We start from the raw sequence: 15,328 nt of genomic DNA, 5'->3' as shown, positions 1-15,328 counted from the left end.
TTGTGTTTCGGGCTGTTCTTGTTTGAGTTATGGCTATTCTCTTTTACCCACCTTCCTGCTCAGTGATTATGAATGAACAGAGATTATGTAAGTGGCACTAATCACTTTGAAGCCACCTGAAAATTCATAATTTCATTAGATCCACATAAGATGTGCATGAGAGCTTGGACCATAATATGACCTAGAAGAAATGGTGACTGTTCTCATCAGACATTGTACTGGGTCTGGCTGGAATGTTAACTTTCCCAGCAGCAGCCCATACAGTGCCGTACTCTGTACTTGTAGCTGGAACAGCAGTGTTATCACACCAGTGTTGTGTCTACTGCTGAGCAGCAGTGGCACAGCATTGGGCCTTTCTCTAACCCTCTTAGGGGGTGGGCAAAAAAGTGAGGAGAGAAACATCACTAGGGCAGCTGACCTAAACCAATCAAAGGGATATTCCATACCATGTGGTGTCACACTCAGCAATAAAAGGTGGAAACAGGAAGAAGAGGGGAGGGGTGGGCTCTCGTTGAGAAGACGTCGGTCCTCCTCTCGAACACCGGCTGCGTGCGTTGAGGCCTTGCTTCAAGGACGTGGTCAATCATCGCTCATTTGTGGGAAGTAGAGAGTAATTTCTTTCCTCTGCACTTCCATATAGCTTTCATTTATTTTGTTTGTTTGTTTTCCTCCCTTTTTCCCCTTTTCCCTTTTACTTCCCCTTAGTTAAATTGTTTAGTTCATGGTAGTCTTTATTTAATTATTATAATTATTTCCCTTTAATTAAATTATCCTTATCTCAACCCGTGAGTTGTTCTTTGCTTTACTTCTCCCCCTCCTCATCTAAAGGAGGGGGAGTGAGAGAGCGGTTGTGGGGTTTAGCTGCCCAGCACGGTAAAACCACCACAGACATCTCTTTATAGTGAATGTTGTGATGAAAAAGTAGAGGAAAATCATCTTCTCAAAGCGTGGTAGAAAGCTGTCTTTCAGCTTAGATAACTATGTTACCCCCCAACAGACACCTTTAAAGATGTTCACATGAAGTGGCACGTGTGGTGTCTGACACACTGGAAGTCTGTGTAAAATGAAGGAATCGAACCTTTGTAGCCTCGGCTGAAGATTAGCACCCAAATCACAGAAACTTCCACCTTTGACGTTTGATGGTTCTTCTTAATCACCAAAAGAGGTGTATATATTAAATAAAAGCACATAGATTTGATATGCATAAGTTAAAATTGATTTTGGCAGAAAAGTTTTTAACCGCTATTTTTTTTAACTGAAGCTGCTGTCTCTGATTTTGAAATGTTTATTTTCCTCATGTTGTTTCTAATTGGCCTTCTGATTGCAGTTTACTAAAGCTTAATGCCATAAGCATTTCAAATATATTTTAATAATAATATGAAAATGCTATTTTAATAAAAGATAAGACATATGGAAGTTTTTTCTTTCATTTAAAAGCAAAATGATGCAATAGAAAATGGATTGATTTGTATGTCTTGCTTCCCTTTAAAGGGAATTAAATTATTTTAAACTTTATTAAAATACAATGTTAATTCTAAAGCAGTTAAATAAAAACTATCACATTCTACTGAGCTGCTCATACTATGATTGGGCCAAATTTGGGTGTCTTGCCTGAGAACAGTATATGTATAAGCTAACTGCTTAAGAATTTGGACCGTTGTATCTCGTCCCAAGCCATGCTATGATTCATTATAATTTTGTATCATTGTCCACTTTTATGCCAATGGGAGGCTACAGATTTTTACACTCTTAAATAATGTTGTTACTGCGTGAGCTACAAATATTACTTCATTTACAACGTGTGCTGAAAGGACAAAATTAGGAGTGTAAAACTCTTGTGTCCAGAGGCCCCTGAGAGTCCATGTTAGCAAGAATGAACACGTAGAAGTAATAGGGAGAGGAGAAAATAGTCAAGTGGCAGATACCTGTGTATGGGTTCAGGTCTGCTGGTCAGAACCTATGCAAGTTTGGGAGGTGGCTGAACCAGACATTCTGAAGAGGTCAGATACAAATAAAATTACTTGTCTGTATCTGTATGGTATCTGTTATTATCATAGATCAGGGAGTGGGCAGGAAAAGCATTAAGAAAATAGCTACAATAGCTACAGATTGTAACTATCAATTGTACAGATTGACATGTACTTTTCAGTCACTTGATCTCAGTAAACCTTTGATTTAAAAGCTTGGTCATCTCTCTTGGATATCCATGGTGAAGAGATTCTTTTCCTTACGTCTTCCATGATTAACTTGTTTTTGATTTGCACCATTTCTGTAGTTGATAGAGCTGCTTATAAAGTGCCTTTCCAGCCCTCTGCTAACTTGTGCAAATATTTAGTAAGTTTTCTCCATTTGGTCAACATTCCTCTGAATTTGAAAACTTCAGAATGTAGAATTTGAGTTGTGGTTTCACAAGCAGCTGATACATTGCATCCTCTGTGGCCTTCTTAAAGATTGATTCAAAATATCCAAGGATTGCATTATTCTTCCTGATCATTGCATCATGAGAAGAGTCTACAGCTTATTGAAAGCCCACTGTGACACCAAGACTTACTCAGTTCTTTCTTTGTAGGTTAATCTATAAAGAAAGAAATTTTGTTCCCACATGTATGATTGCAGAGTTGTTATTGCACCAGAGGTGGCTTGTTTGCATACTGGCAATGTATTCTTTACATTATTTGCCACTAGATCTGTATTGCTATTCTGCAAACTTGCTCTGTAATGATTTGAGATTTCACTAGAGATCATTAGTATCTTTTTGTCTCATTTTTTCATCTTTTTTCATCTTTTTTTTTTTAAATTTTTCAGCCAGCAGATTTTATTAGTAATTATTTTCTTCCTGGTCATTTTTCAATACTGACATGCTTAAGAAATAAACCCTGCTGGAATACATTAGAAACATATCTGACCAATGACAATTTCCTGTTTATAACTGCATCTGGAGACTAACTTCACTAATACTTTCTTTGTATTGCTTCATTTCCTAAATATAATGGCATGCAAAGCTTAGTCAAATACCTTGTCTATTCTGACAAGATGCATTTTTTTTTTTTAATTTAAAAAAGCTTTTTGGTCATCATTAATTTCATTTTGCTTAAGTTCTTCAGTTCTTGAACCTTATGTATACCTTTTGGGAGCAGAGACGTGGTAGGGTCAGTTTGTTGACCCTTATTTAGTATTGGCAGGAATCATCTTCTGGAACTTCCTCAGTGTTATAAGACTTCTTGACTACTTGGAGCAAGCTTTGGCCAGCTGCTCTAAAACTTGTGTAAGTTACGCAGATTCACTTATTTAAAAATGTTTTCATGTTGTAGCTGTTCAGGTCCTTGATGAGATTATTAAAGTTGGAAACCCAAGCCTTTCATCAACATTCTTAACATGCACTATTGCTTTAACTCAGTAAAATTAAATATTATTTATCCTTCTTGTTAACTACTGCACAGAAATACTTGTGCACGCATACCTTAAAATGAATGGGGCCAGGAAGCTAGCGTTCGTTCAGGTTCAAGGCTGTTCCAAGTCATTGCATGCTCCAGGTTTATTATTTATGGGGTAGGTTTGGTTTTGTGCAATATGATGTGCATTGGGAATTGAAATGCCCAGGCTTTCCAGGTGATGCGTATGTTTTGTGGTCATTCAGTTTTACATGTATCAGAGTGAGCCGAGCACAGAGCCCAGTTGTACTGTTAAAAGGCAGAATGTGTATCCTTGAAGTTTTACCCCCTAAAAGTTTATAATCAAACCACGAATCAGAAAGGAAAGCTAAAATAAAATAAAATACAAAGGTTTGAAAATGATCTGAAAGATGATTTAATTTTATATTAATCTTTAAAAAAAAAAAAAAAAGTCTATGCTAATAAAACTTTTGTTGGCCTATCACATATTTTTAAAGCAGAGGCATAAAAATCAAACAGGTTTAACTGGTAGTATAACGTTTAAGTCTCTGGGGAAGGAGGGGTTGGATTAATTTTTATTAAAGAAAAATATTTTGCTTACAGCAACTTTGAAGTTTCCTAAAAAGTCAAAAAATACTGATATTATAAAGTCAAAAAATTCTGATAGCCAAAATGCCTTTAAACCTGTGTTTCATTTCTTCAATTAAACCTATATTTTTAAAATAAAAACTTCATATTTGATGACCCACCTTAAGTAAAATAAAGATTATGGGATTGTTATTAGACTGTATTAGAATGTACTTTAAATATGTGAGAAATGTGCTTGAAGACAAGTAGGAGTAAAAGAACATATAAATTGCAAGAGCTGAATGCATGACACTGAAGACAGGCAGAACAAAAAATTAGTTCAGCTTTGCTGAACTTTTGAACAGCTGGTTTTCTCTAGGAAGTCATCATGTACAAACCTTCATGAAATATTTGGTCAGTGACTATAGCAATTCCAGCTGTTGAAATACAAAATGGCTAGTAAGATTTAAGGGTCACTTCTGAGAGTGGTGTGGGGTTTTCACTGTGGTGGGCTTTTTTTTTTTTTTTTTTTTTTTTTTTTGTAGTTCTTTTGGTTTGTTTTTAACTAACTTGTAAGCATGATACAACTTCGAGTGTGTTCAAATAGGTGCCAAGCAGAGACTCCAGCTCCTCTGGCTCTCAGTGAGTTATTGTCCTTATTTATGCATTCAAAAGGAACTTTCCCAACTGTCAAAGACTGGAGAGGAAAAAGGCTGGTAACAGAGCAAAGTGCAAAGCAGTGCCATATCTTTGCTGAGAAAGTTACCTAAGTTCGTGACACTTCCTTTGACAAGAGTAGCAAATTTTAGGCTCTTTGTTTATTTTGTACACAGTGTTCATGAAGGAAAGGCAAGTCAGATCCAGCTGTTAAAAAAGGATTTATAAAAGGATGGAAAATATATTAAATAGGATTTATGACCCAGTTGTAGGAAATGTCTAGCTATCATCTAGTGAACTGTTAGCAAATAGATCCTGAGAATATGATAAATCAAATATTTGTGTTGACAGCTGTAATGGTTTCACACTGAACCTGTTTAAAAGAATTAATTTTCTTAAAATAAATGATACTTACCTTTCATGATTTTGTATGGAAATGCATATAGGATTAGTGTAATGTGGAAAAAATAATAATGCTCACTAACAACCAAGCAGTTAACAAACTGTCTGTCTGAAGGTTTTCATATTTCTACTGTTCTAGTAATCTGATGTAACGCTGTAAATTAAGTGCATAAATTAAAGGTAATATTTTCAAGAGAATCAGCTAAATAATTTAAAATTATAGTTTCCTAAGCATAGGAATATTCTATAGCATGCAATCAGAAATGCTATAGTGTGACCAATATGACTTTGGGAATGGTTGGTGGTGTTTGTAAGAGCTTGTTTCCTCTTTTGAGAGGAAAGCCCCAGTTCGCAGGAGTTAAGAGGAAATGAGAAGTAATTATAAATAAATAAATTTATTAGTGATGTGATTGCTGTAATGCTTTCCTTTTGTAGTTTGCAAGACATATCAAGAAATCCGAAGGCCAGAAGACTCCCAAAGTTGAATTACAAATTTCCATCTATGGAGTGAAAATTTTAGATCCAAAAACAAAGGTAAGAGACATACTTACCTGTGATGCTAAAGCAGTAACTATATATGGCTTTTGCTGCTTTTAATGTTTATTGTTATATGTTAAAAACAATTACAATGAAAGCTATTCCGTTGATGAAAACATTGCCTTAAAATGCCATTTCCTCTTACAACATGTAGGTTTAGTGGGGACTGTTAGCATTAGGTCAGAGGTTGGACTCGATGATCTTGAGGTCTCTTCCAACCTAGAAATTCTGTGATTCTGTAACATCTTCCCAAGAAGGTACATGATGCTCAGAAATACAGACTTGAGCTAATGTGGGATTTAATTTTTATAATGCTTCCATACCAGGACTTTTAAACCCTGAGGAAGATGTTAATTGTATGTTAATATGCATGTGGTGAATTCCATTCCAAGTGGTTGCCATGGTGTAGGTGCCTCCACGTAGGTGTTTTTCGTGAATTTGAGGAGATGGTTTGTTTGCAGTGACTCATTCCTCATGATGTTGCTTTGGAATTGCACCTCACTTTCTTTAACTCGTTCAATTTTTTCTTCCCTTCTGGTATTTTTGGGTTTTATTATTGTGCCCCCCCTTCCCGAGAATGCATATGTTTTTCAGGTCTTACCCATTTGTCTGTAAGCTTTGGGCCATAAGGACTACTGTATGTTTTTCATCTAACAATTCCTGCCTTTTCAGTAGTTGTGGTCCATTGTGTCATCCCACTGATGGGCTTTTGGTTTGTTTGTTTGCTCTGGTATTTTGGAAAGGGTTACATACTAAGCAAAACATCCTTCTCACAGACTTCAAAGAAGAATGACATAAATACGATCTAGCTAAATGAGCAATTATTCCGTAGTCAGCAATTTGTAACATATGGGTGTTCTTAAGTCTTTTGTGCATATGTTGAATTTTGGAATAGAATGAACTGTTTGTTGCTACTTTTTACTCATGGAATAGTTATGGCCATTCAGAGAGTGGTACTGCCTTTGGAGAAAAAGTGGTTTTGGTTCAGGACTGTATCTACTTGCAACCTATTTTCTCTTCAAACTTGTGATACAACCACAATTCAGTAATTCATAAGCACAAAGGATAAAAATATCCATGTCAACTTCATTGCAGTTTTTGCATCTTCCTTATGTCGTATGGTAGAAGGGAGTACCAAACCCCATGTTCTGCTAAAAGCCATTTCAAAATAACAGTTTTAAATGAGAAAAAATAAATAAATAAATAAATAAAAAAGACAGAAAGGGGAATAGGAGCATTTTAATCTCATTACAACTTTGTAAGTACAAACTCCAGTGGTTATCAGCTCTGAGCAGTCTTTTTACCTCTCCTCTTTCTTTTCTTAAAGCTATGTGTAATAGCAAATGTGAATCAAGGTTTCTTTCTTTTTGCAAGTTTTAATGATGCTTTAGGAAATGACTTGAATTCTATATTATCATCACTGACTACAATATTTTTTTAGTGTGTTTTTGAAACATCAGTATCATTACAGAGGAATATTGGTTGTTGCTCATGTGATGACTATTAATTGTGGTAGGAACAGGAGTCCTGCTCATGTATCATTCCATATTTAATATTCAAAAAAGGGGAACTAAAAAAAATTAATAGTTCTGTCCTTAAATGATTTGAAATAGTTAGAAATAGAAAATATTGAAAAATTGAAATAGATCTATGAACCTAAAAGAGCCAAAACAAGTATGTGGTATTATAATTAACTCTGTTAAGACCTATAATGAGAAGAATTTGTGTGACAGATTTTGGGACACTAGAGAAATAGGATGCACAGAAGAATAACTGTAAAGATTGAGAAAGGAGAACCCAGTTAGGGCAAGGGGAAGAGAAGGGGAAAAGATTGGCCATATGGTACATTTTTGGATAAAATGCTGAGTGCAGAGAGGGCATGTCTTTGTTTATGAGTTAATTGCAATCTGGAAACCTAGTGCTGCACAGAAACTTTTTTTTCCATAGATAATAGTTCACATCTAAACTGCATATTTTCCTTTAAAGCAAATACTGCTTTCCCATGTAATAAGCCAAATAAAATAAAATACCAAGAAGAGACTTGAAGAAAAACAACAATTTTTTTTTGATTTTTATTTCAGTCTCATCAAGCTCTCTTAGCTGAAGAACATTGCAACTGCAACTTTTTAAGTAGCTTGTACATGCTTTCTAGTGGAAAATGAGACACAGAGTCTACAATATGCAAATAGTAATGTTAAAAGCTATTTATATTACACCTTAAATAAGACATTACTTAGATTTCTACTTTATTTCTCAATGTCCTGTATCTAGATAATTCATTTTATTTTTGTTTTCTGCACTTACGGTAAAAAGGTAATGACTCATTTTAGTACAACTATTTTAGCAAAACCTGGGAGATGATGAAATCTGAAGATGGTTTGCATCTGGGTAAAGAACAAAGTGTTTTACGTAATCAGTCCCTGATCATGCTGCACAAGGACACAAAGCAACATAAAATAAAAAAGAAGTTTTCTAGAAAAAGTTCCTGCTTACATTCAATAAAAATGGTTAGACAAGATGAGTTTAACTTCTGTTATACTCTTACGTCTATTTCTTAGGCTCTCTCATATACAGAGATTTTCTGTATCCCAAGCAAGTATGCAAGCACTTCCTTGAAAATAATCTTTATTTTTACTTGCAGGAGGTTCAGCACAATTGCCAACTCCATAGGATATCATTTTGTGCTGATGATAAAACTGACAAGAGGATATTTACATTTATATGCAAAGACTCAGAATCAAATAAGCATCTGTGCTATGTATTTGACAGTGAAAAGTGTGTAAGTATGCAAGATTCTTGTTTGGAAGAATGTGGGTGCCAGTTATGGCATTTGCTTTTAAGATAAAGCAAGAATGGTTAACAAAGGCAAATTGCCTGCTTGCTCACTGGGTTCTCTTTGATATAACCTTTCTTATATAGTGCCTTGTAAATTAGATGCATTAATTTAAAGGAGAGTCTTTTTCTTTTTTGGTCTAAGATGGTTTTCTGGGACAATCCCTACTCCCCAGCTCAATATCCTATGCCAATGATGTGAAAAACTCTCAGAGAACAGAGTGCATCCCACCAAGCTTGAACTGTTTGCACAGCTGTTTTGCAGAGATTACTGCAACCCTGTGGTTGAGATATTGTCGCAGGTTCTTCTGCTGATGTGTCTGCCTCAGCCTCTCTTTCTCAGTTTTTTGTAATTTTTTTATTACAGCAGTCTCCCCTCTCTGTCCTTCCTCCCTCCCCTTGCCACGTCTGTCAAGTTTTTAGGGCCTTGATCCGCTACCAGAGAATTAGTTTCACCAACCACTGACATTCTCTCATGTCTGAGATAAAGCAGGGCAGCTGCTCAGTAATGTGTAATAGCAGAAAATATATGTATATAAACTTCAGGATAGGAAATGAGCAAAATGATGTCTATTTGAAACGTTTCATGTGTTTTCCTTGGCAGAAAGTAATTAACAAAAAATACTGGAATCAACACCAAAAACAGATGCTTAGTTGCAGGGTTTTTTTGTTTTTGTTTTTGTTTTTTGTTTTTTTTTTTTTTTGTTATCTAGAGCCTCTCTTTCTGATTTGTTCTGCAGTAGCTAAGATATACAAAGAAAACACTAGGGAAATAATTTTTTATTTTTATTTTTTAGAAAAGAGTTGCATATTCACTTATATAGAATTGACATGTAATTATATATCATTCTATTACGTAGACATTGTTCAGAATTGCAGTACACATCTGTTCATTCCTCCTCCCATTTCTATCTTGTCTCTTTTACACACATTCCTGTGATTTTAAATTGGCCTTACAGTTTCTGCACACTGATGATGTTTGTCTTCCAAGCTAACCTTCCTTTTCCTCCCTCTGCCCTGATATTCCACTCACTGTACTTCTTCTCTTTCACTCTTTGTTCACTAGCACCCTCAGATTTCAAAGGATCAGCCCCCTTTCCAAGAAGATAACTAGGACTGCATACTCTCCGTATCCATTACACTGTTCTTTTACTAACTTAAACAGTTATTCTCTAAAGCAGTCCTGTTTAAGTTTTTTTTTTTTTTTTTTTTTTTTTTCCTCAGTCTAATTTGCTTAAAATAGTTTCTTGTATTTTCTCTGTAAAGGTGGTTTTATTTTTGTTTCCCAGTTAAGAGAGAGGCATTAATTTCCCCTTCCTCTAGACCTGAGATCTTCACACACCTCTACTGAATGTCATGCAGATGGAGAAGAGGCTGGGATATTTTTATGTTGCTTTCATCATGCTTTCTGTACTTTGCCAAGGGGTTTTTGCCATGCTCCTTTCAGTGTGGATTTCATGATAGATGAAGCAAAACCTTTGAATGAGATACATTGTGTAAAGTATTTTGTGATCATCTGAAATGAAAGTAATTATAAAAATATTTTTAATGCACTACTTTCAATTTGTTTTATGTGAAGGCAGAAGAGATAACTTTAACAATTGGTCAAGCGTTTGACTTGGCTTACAGAAAATTTCTGGAATCCGGAGGAAAAGATGTTGAGACAAGAAAACAAATAGCAGGTTTACAGAAAAGAGTAAGTTTTGAACTATAATTTCTAAAGAGATAAAAGGAACATTCTGCTGTAATTATGTAATGTTTTCTATGACAGCATTATTTTCATTCTCAGAATTTCATTTCATTCTCAGAATTTCAACAGATACTTTAAAACTAAATAAAGACCTGATAAGCATGAAACAATATTTTGTTCTTCCATCTTTTTGAAGTGACTAACAGAAATGAAATGTTGAAATATATAACAATCACATGTTCAGAGTTAATTATTTTTTGTAATCAGATAAGTGGCTAAGCATTACTTCTAAATTACCAAAACTCAGATAAAGCTTATTGTAAATGGACAAGTTTATAGATATTGTTGAAATGAATGAATATCCCAATAGCTGTTGCAATAACCACTTGCTTTGTAGATTCAAGAATTAGAAACTGAAAACACAGAACTGAAGAATAAAGTTCAGGATTTGGAAAATCAGTTGAGAATAACACAAGTACATGCATCTCCAGTAAGTACAAGAACATAACTCCTATATGTAACGCTATTCTAAATTTATAATCATCTGTGTTTAGATAATTATTAGTATCCATGCTGTTTCCAGTGATTATGATTAACACAAGTGATCATGTCACAAATCTGTAGAAATGCAGTACTGAAGTAACAGTAAGATTGTGACACAACAAAAGCGCAAATGGCGGTCTCAATACTTTGCAGTTCTTCAAGCGTCTTGTCACACCTATTCGTTGCTGCATAAAGACTGTAAATACTCCTTTGCAGATATCTAAGCACGCTAGCTAAGGATGAAGAACTCTGTTTTGAACGGAAAGCATCTGGTTTGAGAACACTGCTTTGTGTTTGTTTTTTTTTTTCTACAAACTTTCTGTCACAAGCATATCGTTACTTACACCTCCCACTTTCTGAATGACTTCTAAAAACTTTTGTCTGTCTTTCAAGGAGTCATTAGGGCCTCAGGAATTACCATGCCAGGTAAAAAGGATCACCTAAGGGTTCCTCAACAGTCAAAATTTCTAATGCTTGTTCTAGTTCCTATAGATGACAGAACTATTTTTAAATGACTGATTGATGGTGTCTTGTGTCTAGGCAGGACCCCTAAAAATGCAAGTTGCATTACAGATTGAGCCTAATGACTCTCCCATTCTTAAAAGCCTATTCTCCCTACACACTGTTAGGTAACTGTAGAAATAAATTGAGCTTCTTTATGTACTTATACTAAAATCTTAGAAAAAGACATACTGCTTTTAAGTTGTATACCTTTGGCCAACCTTTTCCCATCCTGAATTTGCACCATTTATCTTTAAATGGATGTTCAAAAATGTGGGCAATGTAAAAGTATGTTGATAGTGATGACAATTTTTCAGTAGTGTCTATAGGCTTCCTTGATATTGATTAGATGTTTGTTTACATGATGAAAAGTCAAGGTCACTTCATTTTTCTAAAGTCTATTTAGTAGAGAGAGCACAAATTATAAATATTTTGTGTAACTCCCACAGTTAAAACTGTTAATTATGGATGTCTTATCACTTATGAATTACTCAATAAAAGGAGATAAACTTTTTTCCCATATTCTACATTTAAAATCAATTTGGTAAAATATTCTATTTTCCTTAATTATAATTAAAGCTAATTTGTTTTATTTATGAATATAAATGATTTTTTAATTAAATTAAACAGACTCTGAAGTCTTTTATGATGGGCATGGTTCTCCTTCATTTAAATTAATAAACTAGGTAAATGCATGTAGCAAAAAATTAAAGAAATGTATTAATAATGACGAAGAAAAATATCCTGTAGTGTGTGTAGCATGCACTCATGTTTCTTTTCTCTTTTAATTCTGTAGTATCTTATCTGTTATCAAAGATGGAGTTAAGATGGAACAGCTATTTGTAAACTCTAGGTAGTGTTTTATTGATTTCTGTTGGCACAATGAATATGTATATTGCTTAAATATCACGCTACAACAAAATTATATATTAATTATTGATGATTACTAATATTGAAATATTAACCATTAATTTAATTTTTTTGAATTTTCTCATTACTAGAATTGCAGTAAGAGCCAACTAACAGCCTACTTAATATCTACTTTTCTTCCACAATAAAATAGTCTTAGATAAATTGTCTGGATAAATATTGGAATAATTTGCCCAGACGTGCTGAGGTATCTATACCCTTGGAGATATTCAAAACCTTGCTGGGCATGTTCCTCAGCAGCTCCGGTGAAATGCATCCTGCTGGATCAGGAGTTTGGATTAGATCACTTTCCAACCTATGTGATTTTTTGATGAGATGTGCACCCAACAATAAAAAGTAAACATCTTTAGGAAAATGTCTTTCTCAGATCGTATATAGAAACCTAGTCTTATCCACCAAACACTATCAACTTTTGTTCTTTACCAAGAGACATCATTCAAATAGGTCTGCTTTAAACTAGATTGTATCAATTAAATTAAAGCCATCAATTGTGCTAGCTTATAAGTACATAGAGATACAACATGTAGGTTGAAAATCTTCACTGTAAGGAAGAAGCAGCATAAATATTACCAAGACTGAGTTTGATGAAGGAACCATAAGTCGGGATGCTTGGAAGGGCAGGAGATATGATTTGGTGATAAATATTTTGTCTTTTACTATGTGAGCAGCAAGCATGTATGAAAGAAGGAAGTTATGAACATTTCATAGCACATTTCATTGTCTGTTATATTTTGCAATAAATCTTACACACTTAATTCACATCAACTATCATTTCATACATGACTTTGTAAAGCCCCAGCTCCTATTAGTAGAGAGCAGAAGTAGCTTAAGGATTTTTTTTCCCCCCTATGGACTGTATCAGTGCAGTTTACTGTTACTTTGTGTGCTGTGGTCTAGATCTGCTGTGCTCTACGGATCATTTAATGAGGGATGGCAAGTTTAAGCTCTCATACTTGATACCTACTCCGATAATATTACTTGTGCCATTAACTGGCAGCACAGTAATTTCTAACAAAATGTTTAGTTTCCCTAGCCAGCTACAGATTGTTGTAAAGCTGGTTCTGTTTATGCTTAAATAATACCTTGGATTTTCTGACCTTATGCTTTATAGGTTGTTTTTGGTTGTTTGCACACTGCTTGAACTGTTTCTTAACATTTACCAGATGTGCTGAAAAAGATTTCCTATCTTATATGTTGTTGACTGTGCTCTTCTTTTAGTGATTAATGTATGGTCTTGGAAGCACTTGGCAATCAGAAAGTGCTTTAGCTCTTTAGCAGTCAACATTAGCAACTTGATTAAACAAGCATATTCTTGCAGAAGTCCACGATGTTGCAAGGGGCTGTGATGACAGTTCCCAGAACATGACAAATATAAACATTTGAAATGTGTGTGCTACATCCTCTCCATCAATCCCCATCCCTATGGAAGGGAGCTGTAAGCTATGCAATCTAAGCAGATTCATTTTAGGCTGACAATGTGTGTGGTTTTCTTCTTCCACTTGAGGGAAGGCTTGGACTTCTAAGTACTTATTGCACCTGTAGCATGGAATAACGCAGTTACAGACACCAAGCAATGCCACTATCATGCTTTCTTTGTTAAACTATCTAGAATAGAATATCTTTCCCACTTGTCACTTGAAAACCATTTCTTTCCATTGTGTCTACCTGCAGCACCAGTGTAGCATTTTTTACTCATGTTGATTCCTCTTGAAATTTATTCATTTTGGTTTCTTTAATTACTCCAGACACATTAGTTTTCCTGTTAATTTTTAATGAAATGAAGTAGGTGAAAAATACCTTTAGAAACTTGAAGTCCTACTCTCTTTGTATTATTTTACTGACCCTGGACACTGTTGCTAGAAAAAAAAAAAAACAAACAAACAAACAAGCAAAAAGCCATTTTCTGCTTTTTCTGCCAGGGAGGCTACAGCTCAGGTCTTCTGATTCCTAGATCATTTTCCAATAAAAAAAAGATCAGATTTTGTCTTCTGATGGGACTTTGGTATCCAAAAGACAGAAACTGAGTTTATTCAAACTGTGGATGTATAAATTAATGTGTGTATAGGATTAAATAAATGACTGCACAGTTGAGAAAAAAAAAATTAAAAAATGGTCTCAGCATGCTTTGGTTCTGAGCAGATGACTCTAGATCGTCATTTGAAATAAACTTTGCTAACTCATAATTTAAAATAGGCTTGGTAACTACGTATGAAGATGTACATAAAAGCTGTTTGCTGGAATTGTATTCAAGATCAAATATATTACTATGAAGACTAAAAATTCAGATAGTCTTTTACTTCCAAAGTATTTTAAAGATTTTCTTAGACAATTTTCTATAGTATCAAAGATGGTACTTTATGTTTTTTTATATCTGTGATGCTTCAGACCAAATTAGTAGTACCATTCTAGAGTGCAATATGTGATTTTACTGACAGATTTACCTCTCCAAAAGGAGTTGGTCATGTGATCATGTGTTGAATTCTTGAGTAATAATGTAGAACACTTCATCTGCAAAACATAATGCTAAAACTTTTTAATTTGCAGTTCTCTAATAACAAAACATGTCTAAAGAATACTATGCATAGTCACTCTTCCAAAAATTGTCAGTGGTCTAACGAAGAGAGGAAAATGCAAATAGTGAATTATAAGCTAAAGATTCACTGTGAACACAGAAATAAAAATATTTTTGAAGATTGATAACTTACATATGAGAGTGTTTTACCAGCTGAAGCATCCATGTTTGATTGTTTTAATTGTATTCTTTTTTAGGCAATGATAATGAAAAGAAATTGGTGTTTGTTGTTAGTTCTCAGTTGTTCCATTAAAAAAAAATCCACTAATGAAAATTGTAAATTATGATGACAAGGTTTTAGAGAAAAAAGTGACTTTTCTTTCTAGAGTTCATATGTAGTCAAACTATAGGCTCTTTTGTGAAATACAAAAGGAAACCTAATCTAAAACTGCTTTCCTGATTCTTCTTGCTTCCTGCTTTGCAGGCCATGTAAGGATTTATTAGAGGACTTATTTTAAAATAATTCTGGCAGACTGAAATGGGTGCAAATTACATGCATAAAAAACGCAGTCATGTGCCCTTCACATTTCTGGAACACCTAAGCAGGTGTGAAGTGCTGACAGCAAGTAGGCTTCTGCTTTTGAGGGATATATCTGCTGTCAAAATTCTCAAGTTTCTTGATTGTTAGCATCACTAACAAAATGTTTGGCTGTTCTAAATCTAGACAAATGGCCAAAGTAACCTCAACCTGAGTTAGCTGCCTTT

The 15,328-nt window shown here is 34.5% G+C and overlaps 1 protein-coding gene across 5 annotated transcripts in view; it reads left to right on the top strand.

The window, feature by feature from the left end:
- GULP1 (GULP PTB domain containing engulfment adaptor 1) overlaps window positions 1-15,328 on the top strand; it is a 152,782-nt gene that overhangs the window by 114,554 nt on the left and 22,900 nt on the right. For all 5 annotated transcript variants that reach the window (XM_082763743.1, XM_082763740.1, XM_082763741.1 and 2 more), the window contains 4 exons: window positions 5,454-5,552; window positions 8,197-8,334; window positions 9,967-10,083; window positions 10,475-10,567. In XM_082763743.1, coding sequence (XP_082619869.1) covers window positions 5,454-5,552; window positions 8,197-8,334; window positions 9,967-10,083; window positions 10,475-10,567 — 447 coding nt within the window. The remainder of the gene's footprint in view (window positions 1-5,453; window positions 5,553-8,196; window positions 8,335-9,966; window positions 10,084-10,474; window positions 10,568-15,328) is intronic.

The sequence above is a fragment of the Aythya marila genome (genome assembly GCF_965140915.1).
Source record: "Aythya marila genome assembly, chromosome: 6".
NCBI classification, from domain to species: Eukaryota; Metazoa; Chordata; class Aves; order Anseriformes; family Anatidae; genus Aythya; species Aythya marila.
This window is presented reverse-complemented; position numbering and strand designations above follow the sequence as displayed.